The sequence below is a fragment of the Centropristis striata genome, chromosome 15 (genome assembly GCF_030273125.1).
Source record: "Centropristis striata isolate RG_2023a ecotype Rhode Island chromosome 15, C.striata_1.0, whole genome shotgun sequence".
NCBI lineage: Eukaryota > Metazoa > Chordata > Actinopteri > Perciformes > Serranidae > Centropristis > Centropristis striata.
The window spans coordinates 11,537,383-11,556,961 of NC_081531.1; the positions used below are offsets into that span (position 1 = coordinate 11,537,383).

General features: G+C 36.6%; 1 protein-coding gene across 4 annotated transcripts in view; it reads left to right on the plus strand.

Moving 5' to 3' along the window:
* Nucleotides 1–19,579, plus strand: part of gabrg2 (gamma-aminobutyric acid type A receptor subunit gamma2) — a 67,047-nt gene that overhangs the window by 21,288 nt on the left and 26,180 nt on the right. For all 4 annotated transcript variants that reach the window (XM_059350963.1, XM_059350965.1, XM_059350966.1 and 1 more), the window contains exons 3-6: nucleotides 2,298–2,365; nucleotides 6,713–6,933; nucleotides 8,560–8,642; nucleotides 12,343–12,480. In XM_059350963.1, the coding sequence (XP_059206946.1) occupies nucleotides 2,298–2,365; nucleotides 6,713–6,933; nucleotides 8,560–8,642; nucleotides 12,343–12,480 (510 nt within the window). The remainder of the gene's footprint in view (nucleotides 1–2,297; nucleotides 2,366–6,712; nucleotides 6,934–8,559; nucleotides 8,643–12,342; nucleotides 12,481–19,579) is intronic.

A 19,579-nucleotide genomic window follows, 5' to 3' on the forward strand; every position in this document is an offset into this window, starting at 1 on the left:
ATCCATAAACATACACATTACATGGCAGAGTGTAGTGATCCAGGCTGACTTAGAGGATCTGAGAGTGCACAAGTATCCATTTGACATCAAGCTTTTCTCAGCATCCTGTCACACGTCTGTCTGTCCATCCCACTAAGTGTACGTAGTAGTATGTGGAATATGTGACGGTGGAGAGTAGGTGCACAAGCAAAGATGATTAATTTACACGTGCAGCATGTAATAGCAAATGTACATATTTGTTTGGTTTACTTCTTTCCATGAAAAGATTGTTACAATGTGATTTATTCTTGACAGATAAAGTGTATATCTTCTCAAAACTTTATTAATCAATCTCTTCCAAACATATCACAATGAAGATGAAACCACAATTAACAGAGGATTGTGTCTGAAAACAAAATTATTCCAACTTTATGGGCTGTGTATTACGCAGAAAACTATGCTTGGGGTGATTTAGAAATTGTGTAAGCTATAAATATTAAATTATTTTTTTTAAATGTATTTTCTTTATTTCCCCAGTTATAACTTCTAGAATTGATTGACGATATAATTCATTGTATGGATAGTTTATAATCATCTACATTAATGTCATATATTCCTTTAATTAGCTTAAGTTATTTGTTTTAGAGGCTTCTCAGTACCTTGACAGTAGAATATATATATATATATATATATATATATATATATATATATATTCTACTGTCATATACCACATTGATAATCTAGGGTTTTTTTCCTCTCTAAAATCGCTTTCCATCTCGAAAATGCCACAATTGTCGAGCTCTGGCAATAACCTATATGAGAGCAATCAAATAACCTTGATAATCTTGTGTTAAAAAGTACATGCACATATAACTATCCATTTTGGAAATAGCTGTATCAATCAAATAAAGGTCTCAGTCAGAATTCTTCTTGTATCCATTATATTTTTCTTACAACAAAGCACATCAGTTGTAGCTGCTTATGTTGCATATTTGTTTGACGGTCTCCATTGGTCGAAGAATGGGAATCTTCCCTCAAATCTTGCCAAGAGAAAATATTTACGAGCCACTTCTAACCTAAAAGTACATCTCTCTGGGAGCGCCAGGCATCAGCAGGTCTGTGAGAGAAGAGATAACTGATTGGCTGTCACGACAGGCTCACAGCCCTGGAGCAAAGAAGGGGAGAAAAGGGATGGATGGGATGTTGCAAGGGACACAAAGGTATCGTGGTAAATGGGACAGGAGTTTAGTCGTAAATACAGACAAAGCGTGTGCTTCTCATTGGCAGTGAGGCTGTTTAAAGATGAAGCCGGCCCTCAAGGCTCTGACGTAGTCTCCTTGCAGACAAAATAATGAGGGTTTCTATTGCATTAGTGCTATCTGATCTACATTAAACATGGTGAAATCCTGATAATGTAATATAGTGTCGTAAAGTAAAGTGGGATCATTTAATTTACTTAAAGTACTGTGTGTGCTTGAGTTAAATTAATGTCATTATTTTTTTTTGTACAGTGGAAAATGAATCAGGCCAGAAATGATAGAAATATAAAATCTACAACATCTTTATACTTTAGCCACAGGCTGCAAGAAACAATTGTAAAAATCAAACAGCACATTACAAACACCTGAGACAGTAACAACAGTAACATCAATAAATGATGAAAAAAAAACACCCTGAAAGAAGACAAACAACAAATACCTGTTGTTTTTACATTTGTCTTCATTAGCAGAGCATTGACATATTAGTGTGATAACACAGAGTATTAGACTGACAGTTTTTTTTACTTGAAACAACTTTATTTTATTATTTGACAGTAATTGATTCTATTATTCTTCATTAGAAGAAACATCAATAGTGTTATACAGAGTTTCTATTGAAGAAATTAACAGTTTGGATAGGAGAGAGACATATGAAAATATTTTTTCCCTATTTTATTATTGTATTTGATGGATTTTAACATATATTATGTTGCATTTTAGCAATATTTTTCAGATTGGTTTCCACTGCAGCCAGTTTCTTCACTATAAATATGTTTCATATTGTAATTTGATGCCTCCATGATAAAACATTTAAAGCATTTTAACTGAACTTCACTGTGCAAGAATTCAAAACTTTCTTTTGCATGATTTCATCAGGCGCACCTATCCATCAGCTGCATATTGGAAATAAATCTAAAGCTGAGCAGTGGTGTTTTACCCTTTTTTTTTCATATCCATTTGGTGACGATAATAGAAACAAACCTTCCTGAAAATTGTTGTAAAAGTGCATGATAATTCATTGCTCAACTCTAAAGTGGATTTTCTTCTTTTTCCTTGCAGTCAAACCGACAGTGATCCACACAGACATGTTTGTCAACAGCATCGGTCCAGTAAATGCCATCAATATGGTGAGTAATACCAAAATATGGTGTTGATGCATCATCATTGGTATCAATAATGAACTTAAAACTGCATGCTGCTAAAGGAAAATATCATTTTTTAACAAAATGTGTGTTCAGTCCATGCATCCCCGGGGAGCTGAGCGTATAATGATCCAGAGACGAGCTGTTTTCTCTGGAGCTGGCAGGATTTCAGTGTCTTGCTCAAGCACACTTCAGCTGGGCAGATGCTTGCTGTCATGGTGGATTGGTTGGTCCAGCTAATCACTATGCTGCCCCACTGCCCTTGTAGTGGAACAACACAATGCAGTTGTCAATCAGCCACTTAACTGGCCTTTGCACCACAGGGGGTAAATGCGCTCCATTTAATGCATCTGTATTGCATGAAACACGTCCTAATGTGAGTTAAAAATACTGATTAACAGGGAACCAATCGTGTTGCACAACACACGGGCCAGATCTCAAAGCAGCATATTTGCAAATGGCTGCGTGAGTTGGCAAATGCTAAGATGTTTGCACTTTGGAGTTGCCAAGAATTGCATCAGCGACAATCTGAGGTGTCACCTGTTTATCTCTTTGTGGTTTGTTCAAATGAATATACCAGTTTGTGATTTTTTTTCCTTGGATCTGGTTTGAAGACAAGGTTTTTAGGCTTTTGATCACGTCTGTCTGTTGTTATGGTTAGAGTGACACATTTGATTTGTGTGCTGGTTACACGACGTGTGTTTGTGTTCTACAACTGCACAGCTGTTTATTTTCTATCAATATCACTTCAATTAATGTGTGCATATTTTTAAATACTATTTTAGAGCAAGTAAAACAGTAATTAGAGCTCCACAGATGTATTGATTGGCCTATTGAAGCCAAACAATTTTTTTATCTTTATTGATATATGTTATCTAATATGCAGCAATATGACATTTAAACAATATACACGGTTGCTCATAAAGTTAGAAAAAAAATGTTTTTTACCTCTTTCCATGAAATGATTGTGACAATGTGATTTATTCTTGACAGATGAAGTCTATATCTTCTTTAAAGCTTTATGAATCAATCTCTTCCAAACATATCACAGTGAAAATTAAAAGAAGATTGTGTCAAAATTATTCCAACTTTATGGGTGACTGTGTATTATGCAGGAAACAATGCTTGGGGTGATTTAGAAATTGTGTAAGCTATAAATATTTAATTTATTTATTTTTTCAATTTACTTCCTTTATTTCCCCAGTTATAAATTCTAGAATTGATTGAAAATATAATACATTGTACAGTGAGGGGAATAAGTATTTGATCTCCTGCTGATTTAGTGATTTTTTTGCGAAATTTTCGCACTGACAAATAAATGACCGACCTTTAATTTTAATGGAAGGTTTATTTAAACAGTGAGAGACAGAGTATCAAAAAAACAAAAAAAAAACAGAAAACCACATGCCACAAACCACATTATAAAAGTATTTGCATTTGACTGAGTAAAGTAAAAATCTGCAGTGGATCAAATCAATTTCCCTCACTGTATGTATAATTTATAATAATCTATAATTATGTAAAATATTCCTTTCATTAACCTAAGTTATTTGTTTTAGTGGCTTCTCAGTAACTTTACACAATCATATTGCAAAATCAGTGAACAAAAAAATAAATATGCATATATATATATATATATATATATATATATATACAGTATATAACTGTCATATGCCACATTGATAATCTGGGGGGGGCATCCCCCTCTAAAATCGCTATCTGTCTTGAAAATTTCACAATGGTCGAGCTCTACCATTAACCTATATAAATGCAATTAAATAACCTTGACGTGTAAGTTAATCTTGTCTTTAAAAAGTACATGGACACATAACTATCCATTTTGGAAATATCTGTATCAGTCAAATAAAGGTTTCAGTCACAATTCTTCTTGTATCCATTATATTTCTCTAACAACGGAGCACATCAGTTGTAGCCAACATGAGTGGGAGAACTGCTTATTTGTACAATACCAGCTACCAAAAAACAGAACAGTGTATTCCTATTAATAAAAAAAACAACTGTCGAGTTGAAACTGTTGGAAAAGCTGAATTCCAGCTATCATATTCAGATAAAAAGCTCCTGCTGCTATGCTGTATTTTTGATTACCATACAATGCTGTGCACAAAAACACATTAAATCTTTACTTGACAACTGAATAGGAGTAGAATGTTGAGTATGGCTTTCATTTTGCAGTGATGAGTGAAACGGGGGCAGAACGGTTCATCTGATAGCGGGAAAATGTTTGTCGGAGAGAAAGAAGGAATAGAAAATGAGAACCTCACGTCAGCGTTGTTTTATGTGTCATTGTTTTCTGTGGCACGTTCCCGCTGAGAACCCACTTCTTTTGTAATTCTGCAGAGCAGTCTGCTCTACATGGTGGTTGGTGGCGTTCCATTTCACTTAGTCTTAGCTAAAACACCCACTCTCACAGAGAAGCTGGAGGAGAAGCATTGATTGGATCAGTTAGAAAATGTGTCTTTGCGCTCACATTAGGGAGTCTGCATGAATGTGTGTGTGTGTGTGTGTGTGTGTGACGAGGGCATCACGCTGACATGAAACGATGACTGATTGCTTCATATGTAATCAGCGTGGTCGGGCCAGTGCATGACATGACAAATGTGCTGCTGAAGGTGAATTTGAAGAGCCTGAACATAATTTTTAATTTTTAATTATGCAGCAATTCTGAAATAAGTTGCAAATCATATGAGAGAGGGGGGTGGATGGGATGGGATGGACTAACAGACAGAAAGAGAGCAAGGCTTGAAGAAGAAAAAGAATTATAAATTGATGCTTTGTAGCCAGTAGAGCTGAATAGATCTTAGCTGTTCTTGAAAGCGTTCAGCTGTTGAACGAAGTGTGATCTTGTGAAAGATCCCAGAGTATATACAGATATACATATATATATATATATATATATACACACATAAATGCACACAGATACACACACACAGATACACACACACACACACACACACACACCTCAATACATTAGAATATGATGGAAAAGTCAATTTCCAGTAGTTCAAGTCCAATAAACCCCAACCAAGTATTGAGTGCATATAGATGGAAATACTTTTCAGAGGCCATTTCCATATTAAACATACTTTTTAAAATTGGTCTTTTATAATATTCAAATTTTTTGAGACACTGAATTTTAGGTCTTCATTAAATGTAAGCCATAATCATTATAATTATAAGAAATTAAATAAATTAAGACATGACATCTTTCATTCCGTGTGTAATGGATCGGTAATGTGTTATTTCCACTTTTCTATGGAAGTAACAAGTTATATAGCCTTTTTTTTTTTTTTTTTTTTACTTTTCTATGATATTCTTATTTATTGAGATGCATCTGTAGATATATATATTCAGGTTCAAGGAGAAAAAAGATCCCAAGCAGCAGATGAAGATCCTACGGCATTAGATCTTTCATCAGATTTGAACTGTCTGCCTGTCCTTTGTGGGCGGAAAAAAAAGGATGTTGAAAGGATGCGAATGTTGCCTGCTGAAAATGTTGTTTTTCAAATCTCGTTTAGGACTCTTTTGCATGGATTTAGGCTTTATTGTTGGGCTAAGCTTTGTCAGGAAGTTAATGCCTCTATGCCCTCTTGCACACAAATCCCCCAGATTTTTTTTCTCTTGCTGTACTTCACTTTGAACCTCAGGGCTCAACCATTCCAACCCGCAAAATAAATAAGAAAGACTGATCGCTCTCCCTCTCTCACCCTCTTCCTCTCACATTCGACCACATCGCACCTTCGCTCTTTTAGCTCTTCAACTCTGCCCGTGCTGCCTTTCATCCCTCATGTATGTGCTATCCATCTCACAGGGGCTGAATAGGAGACGGAAGGTTTTGTCAGGCTCAGGACAAAGTGCTGCCAAGGCACTCAGGTTATGAGGTTAGATAATACCAGAGCCCAACAAGGGGAATTATTAATTGCCCCGTTGAACATTTAATTTTCAGGTTGAGGGCGTCAAGATGTTTTTTCTTCAACGGAACTCTTTAGTAGGGACAAAAGGACTTCTTGGCCTGAATAGAAACCATTTTGTCTGAGGAAAGAAGCGCCTGGAAAATGTGTTCCAGCATTAAGTTTTCACTGGCATAGAAAAATTCCCCTCAGCCAGGAGAAACAGAGCGCACATTGTGATTTGATCTCATTGCATCTCACAGTTAAAAGCCACACACTGGTGACAGCACTGGTTGGAAACGATGCTGTTTGCAAGGTTTTTCCTGACAAACAAGGACTTTTTTTTATCTGTTATATAAAGCATGTTCAGCTTTTAAACTCAAATAAAGCAATTCAAGTGAAACTGTTTTTTATGTGTCATCAGGAATACACCATCGACATCTTCTTTGCCCAGACCTGGTACGACAGGAGGTTAAAATTCAACAGCACGATGAAGGTTCTTCGTCTCAACAGCAACATGGTGGGGAAGATCTGGATCCCAGACACCTTTTTCCGCAACTCGAAGAAGGCCGACGCCCACTGGATCACCACGCCCAATCGCATGCTTCGAATCTGGAACGACGGTCGGATACTTTACACCCTCAGGTAAAACAACAGGGATGTCTGAGATGAGATATTGGTAATAAAACTAATTTCCACTCTTGTTTTATCAAAATAAAAGCTTCAATTATCAGTTATCTTTATCTGCTGTTTTCCATCCTATATTACTAATTACTAAACAAAGAGATAAAAAGGTGCTTCTAATTTTAGATTAGGTAGGAAAAGGGCATTTTTTCTATGTTGGAGTGATAGTTTAGATAATGGGGAATTCAAAATCTATTTACATAACCAATTAATTTTAGTGCTCTCAACTGAATAAAGCAGACAACAATAGATAACAATAAAGAACACATGGTAACCAGTCTCAACTCAGCAATTTGGGCATTAAAGCTGGACTAAGAACAGATAACAACTGTGCAGCTTTTAATTTTTTTGTTGGATTATTATCAATTTGTTGCCGCTGTGGTGCTTCCTGCTCTTGGTGGAATCCACCACAAAGCAAAGCGTGTATTTTACAAAGTATTCTGAAGTGCCCAACAATTTACGGCCTCTCTACATAAATGATTCATGGTACTGATTATCCCGAACAGGCCCGGGGCCATTTTAAATTTCAGCATTTTAAATTTGACATTAATTAGTGCGCAAGAAATCAGTCCTCCTGAATGAGACAGGAAGTTGTTCGTGATAAGGGAACACTGGCATTTTAAGGCACTCTTACATTCTGTATTTTGATTAAAAGGCACCATTTTTTAATTTATTATTTTGTTTGAATTTTTTTCCTGAGTTTGAGCTTCTGAAATCCCTGGGAATATTTATTTTATTTATTTTATTTATTTATTTTTATTTATATGTAATTTAATTAAAATAGTAATATTATGCCTATGATAGATATGATTATATTGTCTAAAGAGCTTGAGATTGTAGAAATAAAGCACCTAGATGTTCACTTTTTTACCCCCTAATTTTAAATTATTCCTTGCTCTATAATAATATGGCTGCATACTGTCATTGAGTGTAAAACTTGTGGAAGAAAAACATGTGACAGGTGTAAAACAAGGCTAGGAGGAGGATAGATTGAAGGGGAAATATTAATTGTGCTTAATATCATGTTTTGCATGCCGTCATAACTACAGCGAACGTTCATACTTGACATCACAATACATCACCAGGGATAATAAGAGCCAAAGTGAACTATTCTGGACTCAATCAAGCCGTGATGGATGTTCTACTGTGCAGAACACTACCCCTCCACTTCATTAATTTGTTAAGGAACTCACAATTTAACCAGTGGTTAATTAGGATGACCGCTGTGATTGGGAGGACAATGATACATGACAATAGCGAGTGCATGGATGGGTAAAGTCATTTAAGGTCATTCTCTCATTAAGGGGAAGTTTAATGACTTTGCCTTCAAACTCCCTCAAGTGTGAAAAAAGAAGAGACGTGTGTGTTGCTGTGAAAAACATCAATTTAGTTCAGTGAAATTTTAATTAATAATTCCTTATGTTAATACTGATAAGGTTAGGGGTTTAATCCGAGGTTTTCCAGCACGCTCTTAAATGTAAACTATTGTTTTTTAATAGACTGATGTGTGATTTATAATCTATAATTAGTCACATACATTATTTTAGACCAACTGAGTCGGTAAATTCAAATTGTGTGTCTCTGCAGGTTGACCATCGATGCAGAGTGCCAGCTTAAACTGAACAACTTCCCAATGGATGAGCACTCGTGTCCCCTGGAGTTTTCAAGCTGTAAGTTTGGCTATATGCTGATCCCCCACTGTTTTACCTCTTCCTCTGCTTCATCTAAACACACACACGCTGTGGCCATGAGCAGGCAACATATGAGCCCAACAAAGACATCAGTTGAGGAGTAATTATGCAACAGGCTAAATAAAGGAATTCAAGCTGGTGTAGTCTCAGGATTTATTTTAGACCCCTCCAACATCACATCAGACAATTTAGATTTAACAAGTTTATGCACATATGGAAGTACACTATGTATACATGTATGGTAGCACATAAATATTTGCTTTCTTAGACAGCTACAATGTATGATGGTGTATTACGGCCAAGTATGAAAAAAATAAAAATACGGACCCGGGCAAGGGGGGTAATATTTCAAGTAAAAAGCAGCAGATTTATGAGAAAAAAAAGTCGGAAAAAATAGTGTTTTGTTTTTGCCAAGGAACGTCAACACACCACTTACGGAAAGCAGGGGATGCCACACGGACACGTGTCCAAACAATCGGCTCCCCAAATATTTTTTTCTTTAGCTATTATGGAGCCAGTGAGGCTCAGATCTTAGAGCACTGCGCCTATACTCATAGAATCTGGAGTTTCACTTTTTTTCTCGTAGATTTTCCACTTTAATCTCGTAAATTTGCGACTTTTTTCTAAAAGATATTACCCCCCGTCGTAAGAATGCCATCTCATTGTTAAAACTAAGGAAAAATCCTGAGCCCAGTAATATGCTTTAGTATTTGGATTTTTTTTTTAAACATAATTTAAGTCACTGGAATGTAAAGAGAATGTATATATTACAAATATTTTTTTCTCAAAAATATGATTTACCTATTTGTTTTAATAATGTGTCCCTCGTAGGGGACATTGGGTGGATCTTTTCCATGATAGATATATTATGTGGAGTATATTTACATTATATAATTCAGAAATGAAGAAATAGAAGTATTGTGCATGCTTTTAACTAGTTATACACAGTGTGTGCATTTGCATGTGTGTGCCTAAGATTTGTTTGTGCATAAAATAATAATCTATGTCAGACTGTTTTTCCATAATTTTCAACAAAATATTTTCTGCCACACGGTAAAAAATGAGAAGAAGCAAGTCTCACTGTCCCCCACCAAGGATGTGGGTTAAAATGTATTATATTATTGTAATATATTCTTCTAAAACCTTAAAATTATCTAGTTAAGATGTTCATAAATACAAAAAAACATCCTCATTAAGAACAGAAACAACATATCTATGAGTTTCATCACTTATCTCCCTTGCTGCCATGTAACAAGCCCAGGATGTGCTTTACACAGAACATTAGCACTCAAATAAACTGCATGTATGGCCTCAGTGTCACAGCTAAGGAGGTAGTCATGTATTACAATCTGAAATATCTAAACAAAAGCAGTTGTTTCATTCATAATATGTCCTGGCATTCAGTAAAGAGATTTAATAATAGATGTCTCATTGTCAACTCGACCACAGGCAAAGCACTGATTGATTTTCCTGCACTTTGTCAATACTGCTCCAAAAGACATTTCAAAAAGTGACACGAGTCCAAATGAGTCAGCCCCTCCGCGTGAGGAGCCGATGGGGGGAAAGTTATGCTAATGAGGCTGCTATGGATCTAGAGAGCGATGCACCCTGGGATATTCTCCAGAGAGAATGCTTCCTAAATAGCTCCAGAGCAACAAGAAATTGAAAGCAGGGGAGGGTAGCAGGGCCTAAAAATGGAACAGAGGCATTCATTTAAATTTGATGAAAGCCATGGATGTTTTCAGAACTTTGGAAAAAACGCTTGATGTACAGTACATGAGCTCAATCTCAGAGGCTGCAGGCGGAGCAGTTTGCAGCAATTTATCACGTGGGGAATATTTTCTCAACACGTGCCGCCACGCAGCAAAGCATTGTAGACTTTCCAGTGCAACCTCTTTTGCAGTAGAGAACAAGATGGACTGGATTATTTTAGTTTGCTCAAATATTAATTTTTAAGTCTTATCTGCAGTTTCACGACAACAACATCACAACCCGTCGCGGAGTGGATTCACAACATTGAGCTCCAAGAGAATTGTTGTTCTAGCGTTCCCAACAGGACATTAAATCAATAATTTGTCCTGGATGCATTGCCAGTGAGGGAGCAGACTGCTTTCCTGGCTGTAATGTGGCAAATGGGCAGATCCTTCCATCCCCTGCTCCTCTGAGGTCTGGCATTACTGGATGTCTGAGAGCACTTTAGTAATAAAGCCATTTAAAGTTCGAACTGAGGAAGTTTCATGTGCATTATTCAAGCCGCTCCTTTGCTGCAGCTCATCACCAGACTGCAGACAGCACTAAACCATTCACAGGATAAGGAGCCCATTTCCAAATGCAACTTAATATTAGTTTAACCCTTTAAACCCCAGGCTGTGTCAGGGCATTTTTTGTGGTCTTTTCACATTTTACAGACTGTGGCCTTGTATTACACTGTTATAAATAAGTCCTGCACATTTATAGAATCAGCACAATCATGGCTAGAAGTGGGAACAACCCAAAATGTATTTTTCGCAGCATAACACAGTTATAATGACATACATCATAAAAAAGGAAAACTAAAGTTGAATTTCTCTGCTGAATATTTTTTTTTAATGGAATAAAATGGAATGCATAAAAACAACATGTTTCCAAGTACCCACAAGTGTCATGAATATTGTAAAAAAAAAAAAGAGTCTCCACATACTATACATAATGAACTATTTGCAACCTCTCCTGTCCTCTCCTCTCAGCTCTGTGCAAGCAGTCTGCTGTTCGGTCTGATTTTCATGAATATTTGTCATGTGACCGTTTATCTCAGCACAATCAATCATAGCTTCCTAGATGCGATGAGGAACTCATCATTTTATGTTTTTGAAAGTATTTAGTTATTCCAAATAGTTTATTTCTGCCGTTGTTTTAAATGCAACATGTGGAATAAAGTAATATAATAATTTAAAGAAATATCACAATATTACGTTTCATTTTTAACACTTTTTCCAAACCTTTTTTAACTAATGATTCATTCAAGAACTGTCACAAAGTTCAATGTGATGATAATGCCCATTTTTCCATTTTTTATCTAAAATAAACAGTGAATTTTGGGGAATCTTTTAAAGAAGACATACTTTTTAGGGGGTTCAGAGGGTGAAAATAACTTCTTTTTAAAAAAATTTGGATACCTGACATAAATTAAACAATATGATTTCATTATAATAATGCATCGTCTTAGTAAATCAGCATCAGATAATTACAGTCTATATAGTAATTCTCATAACCCTCTTGAGGTAATGAAATTACTGGAATCTGACTCACAGACTGAAACATTTTACATTTTTTTGCTTTTAAGTGTTTGAGAAAAATAACTTTTCACTCCACAGATGGACTGCATATTTTGTCAGGAGTCTGTTACATAATGGTTCTTTCATGAAACAGTTTATCTGCAAGCTAGCTGACGTCGTGTGTATGGATTACTCTAAAATAAAACAAGCAGTGCTGTATGCTTTTGCTTTATTTCTAACAGTGTTCCCAACATGTTGTTTCATAAAGCAGAGAGCTCATGTAAGGAGTCAAGTCTTAAGATATTTCCTCAAAGGGATGAATGTTAGTCTTTGGAAAACAGTGTGTCATTTTTTTTGCACCAAACTTCTCTCCTCTCCTTGTTTTAACAGAGCTTCATATAACTTGTGTTCTTCCCCCCGTTCAGATGGCTACCCCAGGGAGGAGATTGTGTACAAGTGGAAGAGGAGCTCAGTGGAGGTTGGGGATATCCGCTCCTGGAGGCTCTACCAGTTCTCCTTCGTGGGCCTGAGGAACACCTCTGAGATTGTCAGGACTGTCTCAGGTAAGAAAACAATATTTTTTCACCAAACACTGTCTTATTCCTTCAGTAAAGGCTGGCTGAAAAGACACGTTCTTTGCCAGTGACACCTTCTCGTGTCGTTGTCATTGTCAGTTGTCATGGCGTGCATGACACGCAGCAGCAAATAGATTCCACGGGTATCACAACATTCGTGTTCAGACTTCATGATCTATTTAATCTGATGGAGGCAGGAGCGTGCAGGCAGCACCACCTTAATGTGATGGTATGGGGGAATTTCATATGTGAAAATATGAGAGGCATTATTATTATTATTTTCAGGCTTAACCATGCATGCCAGTGACCCTACACATGGAATAAGATGAAGTAAACTGCTCTCTCTGGCTTTAAAAATTGCCATTCCTCTCCCCAGTCCAATCTGTTCATTCAAACATGAACTTCTAGAGAAGGGAGGACAGGATTCGTAATGTTTTTATCCACTTTAAGGTCACACTGCTTCTAGCTAAATCTGTAAGGGCTACCTTTCTGCATAAATATCACCTCCCCTATGGAATTATTGGCACAAACTTTCACATTAAATTTGACTGTCTTTCCTCCTTTTCCATAAGAATATCATTGGCTTTTAATTATATACAGTAAATGTGTGACAACTGTGAAATCTTTTAAGTTGTCAAAGTCTTTTAGACTCTTCAGATCTCCATAACAATCACATTTTAGCATGTTTTTGATTAAATTAATAAATAAATAATCTGTATGAAATAAGCACATGGCAAAGCCTATTTTTGTATATATCTTTTGAAAACTGTGCCTCTATTGGCTGTTATATCTTTGCTACCAAGTGTAGGGATCACAATGTAAATTATTGTCCCAATGACATATACAATATTGTAAAGCATTTTTTAAATATATATTAGACATTTTTATATCACTTGGAAGATACTGTATATGTCATCCTATTGCCCAGCTGTAATTATGATGTCTAATGTCTTGCTGACCCAGAATGCAACATGACGTACAGTTTTTTCGCCGCCACTCCAAAATAATCACATGCAAAAAAGAAAAAATAATGATATAAAAAATTAATAATGATATAAAAATATATTTTTTTTAAATTCTCTACTTAAACTGGTTAAAACAAAGACTAATCTGAAATTATTAAATATTTTATTGAATAATAATATTTTTCAGCATCCTTATCAAGTAAATAATGCACAATAAGTTTTAGTTATAAAGGTTTTCATACATTTTAGAAACCCTCATTTCAAAATAAAAATAGTGTTTGCCTGTAAAACTAAGTAAGACTTTCCATTCAATATTCAAAACATTTCTTCCTCACTTCATTGCTATTACAGTCAGGTGTCCTTCTTGGCGTGCTCTAACAAGGGTGGGTGAATTTAAATAATGTGAAACCTAATAAATACCACAAAGGAAGACGATGTGCATCATTCATACATTATTTTTATGGCATACTGGCTGGATTCCATTCAGAACGATGCAGGAATATAAATGTTTGCTTGAGGAAGGAACAGCTGTGTTGATGTTTTAGAGGAGGGCCACTGTGTCTGTATGCATATGCTTGTTTATTAATGTTTATATTCATGAGATGTCAGTAAGTAATGTATGTAATGTTGTGCACCGAATTATATGTATTCTTTACGCTTGTTTGTGCTGTAAATCAAAGAAAAGCTGCCTGCGGAGATCAACTTTGGCCAGAGGAGAGTTTTTTCTCATTAGATGTGCCAAATTATCCAGATAATATATAATAATAAGGGTCTATTATATATGTGCAAGTAAAATATCTCTATTTCAGCATTTATTAACTTAAATTTGCAACTTTAGAGATGTTTATAAAAGGAAAGCTGTTATGTATTTTCCTATTAATGCCAACATTAAAGGTTTTTAGCTCCAGCTCCATCTTCTTTTTACGAGATATTCAATACATCCTGGTCCGTCTCCTAGAAGATTATCGATCAGAGGGAATGGATGTTTTTTGGCTGGACTCCATCTGTTTAGAATATATATGATGGTCTGGAGGGCTACAGAGAGTAGAGTCACTGTTTCAGACAAGTGGCAGTAGCGTCATTATTATTGCTATCGTTTGCATCTGAGCATCTGCAGTCATTTTGTATACTGCTTCCCTTTCAGAATAAAAGCTCAGGCTGTCTTACAAGAAGCGCATACTGTAGCTATAGAGAAAAGTAGTAAAGTGGAAGAACTTGTGTGGGCAGTTATGAATGCTTTTTTAAATGTGTGTGAGATTTTTTGTTTATGGTGATAATGCTAATATGTGCTGTTTGTATGTACAGGTGCAGCTCAATGAATTAGAATATCATAGAAAAGTTTATATACGTCAGTAATTCAATTCAAAAAGTGTAAAATAACACATTCTATTATTACTGAAAGAATGACATATTCGATGTGTTAATTTATTTAATTTCTTCTAATTATAATGATTATGGCTTACATTTAATGAAGACCTAAAATTCAGTGTCTCAAAAAAATGTATTATTACAAAAGACCACTTTCAAAAAGTATGTTTAATATGGAAATGTTGGTCTCTGAAAAGTATGTCCATCTATATGACTCAATACTTGGTTGGAGCTATTTGACTTGAACTACTGGAAATTGACTTTTCCATCATACTCTAATGTATTGAGATGCACCTGTAAATCTTCAGCTGTGGTAGCTATGGAACCATACTCTCCACTGATGAACAGTTAAGTTGGAGGTAATTGTGTTTGGAGTGTTTGCTGAGGGAGTAATAGGTGCTATCCCTGTTAGGTAACCCAGTGCTCTGTAATGGTGACAAACAAAACTGTGTCAAAACAACATGAATCATCAGCTTTTACAGAAAACACATTTGAGAAATGTTTGATCACAGTATTCTGGATGAGGATACATAAAGATAAAGCACTGCAGTATGCAATGTAGGCATGCATCTAATCTTCTTGATTACAGTAAAAAAATGTCCATCCAAGTGCCTCAAAGTCGAGGAAGTCATCCAAAAACCCCAAAATATTCTGTTTAATATGATACAAAGGAGAGAAAAGCATAAAGAAAGCATCTTTTCTTGCATTTTTGCATGAAAAATGATCAAAATAGTTTCTAGATATACCTCTTTTGATCAACTAATTAATCAGTCAACTAATCACTGCAGCTCTGCTATATTAAATCTATATAAATAGTCAGATATGAGACACACAGTATTTTCAGCAATGGCCGACAAACCGAGCCCTGTCAGACATTTACAGCAATACGCCTGTATGCACTCGCACACAAAGTAGCCATGGGAATAACTGAACTCAGCGAGTCGTTCTGTAATTCGACTCAGTTCAACAGAGTGCTACTGCAACGTAACGCTAACACACACCCTTACACACACAGCAAGGCACACAGAGTTCTGTGGTGTGAACAGTACATGTGTGTTGCACTACCAAATGCTTGAACAGCAGTGGTGCAAGCTGATTAAAAAAAGACACAAAAATACAGGCTCATAAAATTTTGTTCTGTTTAAATCAAAACATTTTTCAAGTGACAACATGAAAAGGCAATCTGTGTAGGAGGATGAGCTGTAGTGGAGAATGTGCAGTGTCCTCTGACTCTCTCTCGCTCTGATCTGGTTTGTTATTTCCACAAACAGCCATCTGCTCTCTTGTCAGAGCAGAGAACCTTGGCTGTGGCTGAGAGACCTCTTGTCTCATTTTGCAATCAGTTTGGGTATCTGACCTGCTTCAAGATTCATGAACACAACATCTGTCTCAAAAAGCAGTCAGTTAGGGCTTTATAATTACCCAGTCACCTGAAGTACTCAGCATGCAGAAGGTGGAGCTCCTGGAGGCTGTGCTGCAAGTTTAGAATCATAGACTGTGTGGTAGAAATATTCCTCTTTCTGTATTTTTCAACCTGGACTTTATTTTTCCCCATGTTTTTGTGTCTAAGTGAATAATGGAGATAACAATTTTTGAAATTGGTCCAGTATTGAGGATGAGAGCTGCAGCCAGCAGCAGTGAAACAGGCTGTAATCGCACATTGTAACTGTGCACCGTTAATGTATGTCCACGAAAAGTGCTTGTTTTACCATCGACTCAGGCTCAGATTTTTGTTATTATAAGTATCTGACAACATTATAAAATGGTCAAATCTTATTCTGAAATCTTGCTAGATTCTGGTGACTTGTTTCTGGAAGACAATGGTGGAAATGTGAGTTGTAGTTTGGTCTTATCTAAAAGATTTTTCATAAAATGAATGGTTCGTGTTTGCACATTTCCAAAAAAAACAAATGTCAAGAAAACTTCCTGCAGCCTCCATTGATTACATTTGTTGGATACAGACAGGCTGAAATGTGGCCATTTGTGCTAATGGATCCTACCACTCCAGTCCATTCACTTGGCCTCATAGTGCATCATGTCTGCAGTGATTATTTGGATTGGGATGACTACTGCCAGCCAAAGGGGAGAAGATATCCTTTAACAAAGCACATATTCCAAAAATATGCAATGCTAGGGAAATGTTCTTTCAACAGTGGAGAGACCAGCTGCATACAGAGTTACCGTGCTGACTTTGGTTGACTCTGTTTCATAAAGTCAGTTTCCATAATGATGTCAGACACTTATAATAACAATATGAGCTCCTCAATGGCTTTTAGTGGACATACAAAGACGGTGTGCAGCTGCACCGTCCTGTTACATTACAGCCTGTTTTGCTACTGGGCACTGCAGCTGTCTTCCTCAATATTGGAGCGATTTAAAAAAATGTTATCCCCCATTAGTCACAAAAACATGGGAAAAGCTTTTACACATTCTAAGTGTAGGCAAACACTGAAATAAATAAATAGTGAGTGGTGATTTAGATGCTTTTGGAATAAATGCTTATTAACACTACTGCACTGTGCTGCAAAAAAAATACAAAAATATTCTTTAACCTCTGATTTTAATATAGCTTTTTCATTGAATTCATTATTTGGTCTACTAGTTTATTCAATCAAATATCAATGAGAAAAATGCATTGAAATATATGCTGGATAAGTATGTTAAAGTATTTCCATATCTGGCACGATTGTAGCTTCATTCCCTTAGTTTAAACATGTTATATAAAGCATTTAGGGGCTGCATCTTTTTGTGAAAAACAGCACAAAAATAATACAAATATTTTTTTATACAACCCCGATTCCAAAAAGGTTGGGATGCTGTGTAAATAAATATCAAATTCAGAACTCAGAGTGTCTATATAACATATTGTCTTTGTTCAGTTTTCAATGTAATATGTGTCGCAAAGGATGAGCAAATTATCTAATTCGGTTTTATTTGGGTTTTAGAAAATGTCCCAACTTTTGTGGAATAAGGGTTGTAAGAAGAACAAACTATTTTTGTTGTCATTGTTATATTGACCTAGAGTGAAGCTTCAACACTGCCGCTGTATCGACTGCTGCATTTTCTCATCTTGACTGAAGGAGTGTTTGTAGCAGGGGCCTGCAGACTGCAGAGTAGTGAGCAGAGACTGTCCTTGAACCAGAAGACCCTGTTCTCAAACTCTCATTCCAGCATCTGCTGGTGTGTATACAGCACTATGCTGTCTATTAGCAGGACACTGAATCCCTGTCAGCTAAAAGGGTCTGTGTCTTCGTGCGGCCTGGAAGGTTATAGTTTGTTACGGTTTTTCTCTAAAAAAACAAAACCTTTTCACTGTATTTTAGTTTAAGCACTGTGCTGAACCACCATCAGTTGAAAGGGGTCAGGTGAGGCGACTACACATAATGGTAAGCTAAGCAGACAGGCAGGCAGGTGACTGGGCCAAATCCAGACAATGGAGACTGGAGCAAATAGTCAGAAGAAGAGATTCCCTCTCATTCTATGAGACAAGCCAGTCTCTCCCAGGCTCAACTTGTCACAGGACTACACTCTTGCATTAATGTATCCGTGCCCCCATTCTCTGAGTATTCATAAAAAGTGATGCATGATTAAAGAACGATTGAGTGATGTTGTAATTAAAGGGGGCCGGGGCGGTGCCGTGCCAGCTGCTGCTCTCATCCAGTTGTGTTGCAGCTTTTTATATAAAGGCTATGTCTGTTTTTGTATTATGTCTCTTCCCTCCCTCAGCCAGTGTCCAAAGGCTTGGTCTCTCAACATGTCACTTCACATTAGAGCCGCCCGTACTGCCTGCAAGCCTATACCTGCATTTACAAACACAGACACACACACATTTGCATGCACGCACGTATTCTCCAGCCAAAAAATATGATAAAAAAAACCCGCTGCTTATGACAAGCAAGGACCCTTGAAAGGACGCCAGTGAACAGAGTAGAAAGAAGCTAAAAGAGATACGGAGGATTTTGAAAGGGAGGACAGGCAGGCGCTAGGTACACAGCTAACACTGCTGTTAAGTTAACCTCAAAGTTAACCCCTCAGTGACCGGGTTACGCTTGAAGCTCCGAGCTGTGTTCTCACCCATCTGCCAGGCTGGAGTTCAGGGATGAGCATCATAGTGCAGACAAGGACAGAGAGGAAAGGAAGGGAATGCAGGGGAAGAGGATAAATCATAGTGAAGGGTAAAATAAAATGGAAAGGGATAGTGGTTGTGGCATTTTATTGGTGCTGCAAAGGAGAATTAGAGAACAGACTCCATGTTTACAGAGGTCAAGTGTAGGGCTGGAAGAAACTGATGTTGCAATTTGTGTTTATGCAATATATATTGCGAGACAAATAAAAAATGCAGGAACCATGCATGTATCTGCATAGAAAATAATAAGATGAAAAATTACATTTAATCTGAAGACTTGTGACAGCTGCAGTGATTTATTTAGGGGAAATGAGGTAGTTTAATACACTGGTTGGCTCACGCATACTTTTTTATAAATTAAGGCCAAAGTCAATGACCCAACATGCCATGATATTAATAATGTATGCTGCTAAAAGGGAATTTCCTCATGTTACTCTCTGTTCATTTTCAGGTTTTGGTCGATGACTAGTGGGACCTGCTTTGGTTGTTTGAAAAATTGATCAGGAATAATTGTGATTGACATTCACATTGACATACACATTCTATGTACCCAAGAATGCTTAAATAGGAGTCAGTTATGTTTTATCAGACATATTTCTCTTGATAAGTTTTACATTACCAGCTTTGC